The sequence below is a fragment of the Eurosta solidaginis genome, chromosome 2 (assembly GCF_040869045.1).
Source record: "Eurosta solidaginis isolate ZX-2024a chromosome 2, ASM4086904v1, whole genome shotgun sequence".
NCBI classification, from domain to species: Eukaryota; Metazoa; Arthropoda; class Insecta; order Diptera; family Tephritidae; genus Eurosta; species Eurosta solidaginis.
The window spans coordinates 89,857,810-89,863,612 of NC_090320.1; the positions used below are offsets into that span (position 1 = coordinate 89,857,810).

General features: G+C 39.7%; 1 protein-coding gene across 1 annotated transcript; it reads left to right on the top strand.

The window, feature by feature from the left end:
- The first annotated feature begins 3,171 nt into the window (after positions 1 to 3,171).
- On the top strand, positions 3,172 to 4,008 carry LOC137242273 (microspherule protein 1-like). The gene has a single exon (XM_067769622.1). It carries the CDS (start codon positions 3,187 to 3,189, stop codon positions 4,006 to 4,008), a length of 822 nt encoding a protein of 273 aa, XP_067625723.1. The 5' UTR covers positions 3,172 to 3,186.
- Positions 4,009 to 5,803: the final 1,795 nt, after the last annotated feature.

Genomic DNA, 5,803 nt, shown 5'->3' on the forward strand with positions numbered 1-5,803 from the left:
TTAATATTACTGCATTTCAAGCAGAAACTATAGCCACACCCACCAGAGCATGCTACTATGTCATCTACCTGAAGCAGTTTCGCAGTACATTCTTTGCACTCTGCTGGCATTGTAAATGTATATCTTTATAAGACAATGTAAAAGATATGCAACTTTACATGGCAACTTTGTGATACACAACTTTAAATATTCGCAAGACTAGTTTGAAAAAATAACCTAAAAAATATGTATAAATATATATTTTTCTACCGTGATGGCAGCCCTGTTTAAGGCTGACACTTTTCACTCTTTTATGTCTTCCACTTGCCCTTTCTATCATTCACCTTTGTAAACAAATTCAATGCTTATCAGGCGCTAATTTTTCGCGCTAAGTTAATGATAGCAAAGAAAAGTCAAAAACACAAAATAAAGAGCACAATTAGTAGGGACAGTATAGCAACAAAGCGACTTGACAGGTTGTTGATGTTCTCACCCGTACTCAGCGTATCAGCAGGCGTTTGTGTGAAAGTGTGCTTGGCGATGTTAGCAGCGCACCGACTGTGGTAATGGCAGCACAGCAGATAGCATTTGCAAATTACTAACCACCTAAATACTCCACTCTCCCAAACTATATTTTTAGATTTGTCCACTTGAATACCGCTTCCCGCACCTGTTGTTAGATGTTGTACGTTTTTTTAGCGCTTTTGTATGTTGTTTACTATTTTTTTGTTTAATAAAAACACGGAGCACGTATCAAAACGACCGTCTTGTTCTTCTTCTTCACAATTTGGTCGGTAGATGTCGCCGAAAGTAGTCCTAAAAATTTATTTTTGATTTGTGGTAAACTTTGTTTTCACAACAAGTGGCCTGCCACCACACGGAACGGTTCGAAACCTGGCTGAAAAGGTATTACAGAGTTGCCCTTCCACCATTCAACATTATTTTTGACGTGTATTGTCGATAATGTTGAGATTCGTGGAATTAAGTATTTTAAATCTCGACCAAATGAATGATTGGTCGAGATATGTAATACGCGACATGTGTGGCGTGTTGTGCTCGATATGTCGTGCGGCATGTAATGCGTGACGTGTAGTGCGCGACGTGTAGTGCGCGAGATGCTTGCGCATGAGGCCTAACGTTTGTATTGCAATAATCGTTGACAGTCAGACATTAAATGTAGAGATTTTGACGTCTGCTACGCTTTTCCATTTCCTGAATGGAAAAAAGGAAAAAAAAATGTCATTGATTTACGGCATGCGGTGAGTTTAGTTACTATTCGTATAGTAAAAATTTGCTAATTCTAATCTTACTTCCTTCTTTTCATTGATCAATTTTTCTTTTGCATTTTCAGGTTAAAATATTACAATGAACAGTCACATTAATTAATGACCCCAAAAGGACAGTTCATCTCTGTACTGGCACTGATGAACATGGTACAAAAATCCAACAAGCAGCAGCTCAAACCGTGCCAGTTGCACATTATTGCGAGTATATATATGCGCTATATCGTCATGTATTCGCCGAAGCGAGTATAGCACACACAGATTTGACTACCGAAGAGCGCCACAAGAAGGCTGTAGCGCATTTTTGGCACGCTTTAAAATCGCGCGGCCAGCGGTCATCCGATTGAGGCAGCTAAACTTTTACCATGGAGGGCTTGAGGTATGTCCTGTTGCGTGAGGGTGTGGCGCATAGCGATGGAAGTAAGTTTAAATAAAACATTAAAGCACACCAATACGCACATATTTATATATATATATGTATGTCAGCACTTTGTGTGCAACAAGAATTCTCCGCAAGGTGCTTAAAGTTAAAATAACACTACTTAAACCATTACATAAGACACGATTTCCAAAAATATACCTATGTTGTTTCTGTTGTTGCTGTAATTGTCGTAATATGTGAAGAGGCTACTAAACTCATTATGCGTTTTCCATTCCCAATATCTTAATCAAATGTGCATGTTAAAATTATGAAAATGTATTTGCACTTGCATTAGTTGATTTATTAATAGCTGCCAAGTTGGATAGCGTTTAAATTAATTATTTAGCGGAAATGTTGCGATTGGCGTGCGAAAGCCAATGGCTGCCTAATTAATTGTGACGATTGTTGATATTTATTTAAATTTACATACAGGCTTATTTTTGGTATGATTGCGATATTTAAGCGGTGGTGGAATAGCACGGTAATTTAAAACTCCACCTACTCATTTAGAGGAGAGGTATTTAGAAACGCGCCATACCTATGCATTAACCCGTTTAGTGGCGAAAATACCATAAGGAATCCTCGAAGTAGGGTCCGTGAACCAAATATTCCTTTGGTTGGTTACTACTAGCGGCCACCGTGGTGTGATGGTAGCGTGCTCCGCCTATCACACCGTATGCCCTGGGTTCAACTCCCGGACAAAGCAACATCAAAATTTTAGAAATAAGATTTTTCAATTAGAAGAAAATTTTTCTAAGCGGGGTCGCCCCTCGGCAGTGTCTGGCAAGCGCTCCGATTGTATTTCTGCCATGAAAAGCTCTCAGGGAAAACTCATCTGCCTTGCAGATGCCGTTCGGAGACGGCATAAAACATGTAGGTCCCGTCCGGCCAATTTGTAGGGAAAAATCAAGAGGAGCACGACGCAAATTGGAAGAGAAGCTCGGCCTTAGATCTCTTCGGAGGTTATCGCGCCTTACATTTATTTATTTTTTTACCACTATGCTGCACGGCTAAGGAGATCGGACGCAAGCAGCACTCTAGGCGCCATTTCGATGTACATTCTCCAGGAACCAATTGCCTAATGTAACCTGCGTGTTTACTCAAACCATTTATTTCCATAAATAAACTTTCTGATAGGTTCCATGGAGCATTTTGACACGGCCTCTAGGGCAGGCACCACAAAACTGCTGAGAGTTCAGAACCTCATGTACCCCGAGGTGGACACTCGCAGAAGAAATGGTGACTGTCTCCTTGCAGCCTTCCACACTGCACCTGTCTTTAATAAGTATTCCCATTCTGTGCCAGATGGCCAGTCCCATTTCAAGATAGATTTGATCTTGAATGTTAATTTCCTAAACATATTCAGTAAAGACGATGTCCTTCTATAGTTGTAGCCAGGCCATGTTTTCTAGATGATTTTGCACGTAGCCTTAGAGTACCAATTGCGAATTACGGTTTTCTCTGTTGTACGAACCGGCAATATCACGTATTGCTGTAGCTGCCATGCGAAATCTACATCCAGAGTTGGTAGAATCGGTTCAAGGCAAAGCTCTTTTTAGTATTCAAGAAGAAGAATTTTTAGGAACTTTTGAAAGTTCTGATAGCCCTAAACTTGAGCAATTCCAAGAGTTACTGGACAAAAATGCCTCTGTATTTTATGTTTCACGTACAGCCAAATCTTTACAAAATCATTGGCAAATGATGAAGCAAAATCAATTATTGACAGATCAAGTTGTTAAGCCACTTCATATGAGTGATCAACCATTAAGTTTTTCTGGCGCTGAAGATCTTATACTCGATGCAGAACTTAGTGATCAACGTGATGAGGCATTGGAGATCGAACTTGCTTTAACTGATCGTCAAAATAAGCGTGAAATTCGTATTTTAGAGAACGAGTTAAGTCGGTGGAATGTCTTAGTTGATTCGGTGACAGGTGTCTCGCCACCTGAATTCGATGGACAAACGCTAGCTGTACTTCGTGGTCGGCTAGTTCGTTACTTAATGCGATCCAAAGAAATAACCTTTGGCCGTTATGTTGAAGATTCTCATGTCGATGTAGACCTATCACTAGAAGGGCCAGCCTGCAAGATATCAAGACGCCAGGGTACAATTAAACTTCGAAGTAATGGAGATTTCTTTATAGCAAACGACGGTAAAAGACCTATATTCATTGATGGTGCACCTTTGCTAAGTGGGAATAAGACTCGACTCGCCAAAAATTGCGTTGTTGAGATTTGCAGTTTACGATTCGTTTTTCTGGTAAATGATGAACTAATAAATGCTATCCGACATGGAAGCGCGAAGACAACCGCAGCTTTAAACTAGGAGTTGCCGTAAAAATTGTATGACTTTTATTATAAATTATAAAAAGTCTGCAGAAACGCACGGAAATACTCTAATAAATTTCTACACATCTAATACAAAGTGAGGGACGTACTTTTAACATAACTTAAAAAATCATAATTAAATCATTTTATTCAGTGGAATTTAACAGTGTTTAATCTGGTACAATGTTTTCGTTTTCCGTTTTAACTTGAGAATTTTTGAGTCATACCGTAGAAGCATTTAATACTTTTGGTTTAGTTGTATGGCTCGCTGTTACAGTCCTTTCTGCACTGCCCGAAGCATTAGAGGTATTTGAACAAAAATTTTCATCTGCACTCATCAAGATTGTCACTGTAGGTGTCCACTTCGATCTCTTTATTTAACGAACGTATAATAGTCTCCAAATCGTGTACTTCGCCATCCTCTTAGATTGCCTCAGACATTCTGGCAGTTTCAGTTTCTAGGGGTCTAGGGTACGGCAATTTGTATTTTACTTTCCTCACAGAGGTCGCTACACCTTTGATCGATATCAAACACGATTTATATGCGCCACACAGTGGTCAAGAGCACAGACAAGTGGCGCTCGGTGAAAATTTGCCCGTTTTCAATCGAAAGCTGTATATCAGCAATTAAATTCCATAAAAATTTTAGAATATAAAGTAGTTAAAGGCGACAATGCTTGTATTTTTCTCGTCAGGGAGAATTGCTGCTCGGCTGCTTTTTCACATCACCTCAGTTGAGGAAAGTCATACGAGCTTTTATGATTTGTTACAAATATTTGAATACGAAAAGAAATTTGGACGAACGATTGGCACATTCAAATTTAATAGTACTATTATTGACTACCAGAACATTGCAGAAACATTTCCATATAAACTGACGTGTTATTGGCAAACACACCCATGTGCGATTTGGAACCTATACATTTATCTGATTGGGTAGAGGGGCTCGATTCCAAACTTAAAGTCTGAACGACGTTGTTTGATTACACACTACGCTAAAATACACGCATGACAAAATGGAATATTCTAAAATATTTAATACAATGCCGATGATTCCGTGCATGAAAACCCTGAAAATGTAATCTGTAGACGCTATCATATATCGAAACTTTTTGCCAATAATTTGTATTATACCCAGTAAACGTTCGAAATATGAATCATAAGTGAGTATTCAAGAATAATCACATTTAAGGTACATTTTCTTATTCGAAAATACTTTTAAATTTCGAAGTTTGGTTCATATGGGATATGATATATGGAAGATTTGATTGGGAACGAGAGCAGGGTTACCGGGGTGTTGGCCTCGTTCGGGGTGAGCGAGAGCTGGGTTATTTGGGATGGAGGAATGTGGACTATTAAAGTACATTTTCGTTGTCGTTGGGCGGAAGTAGTACCAGTTTCGCGATTGGTCTGCTAATTTGTCCCTTAATTGTATTGACGTCAACAACACGTACACGGTTATCGGAACCTGGATGTGTGTTGACGACTCTCCCGATTCTCCACTCGTTTGGTTGTAGGTTATCCTCTTTTATGACGACTAGGTCCCCGGGTTTTAAGTTGGATTGTGGATGTTTCCATTTATACCTTTTCTGGATCTCGGTGAGATATTCCGATTTCCATCTTTTGCAAAAGGTCTGATGAAGGGCTTTCATCTTTTGCCATCGGTTTACAATGGAGGCAGGGTTTTCTCTACAGTCGAGTTCAGGTGGAGCTAAAAGATGCCCACCTACGAGAAAATGGCCTGGAGTAAGCGGCTCCAGGTCGGAAGGGTCGTTGGATGAGGGACTTAGAGG

Coding starts and splice junctions, on each gene's coding strand:
- LOC137242273 (XM_067769622.1), top strand. CDS start 3,187: ATGCGAAATCTACATCCAGAGTTGGTAGAATCGGTTCAAGGCAAAGCT.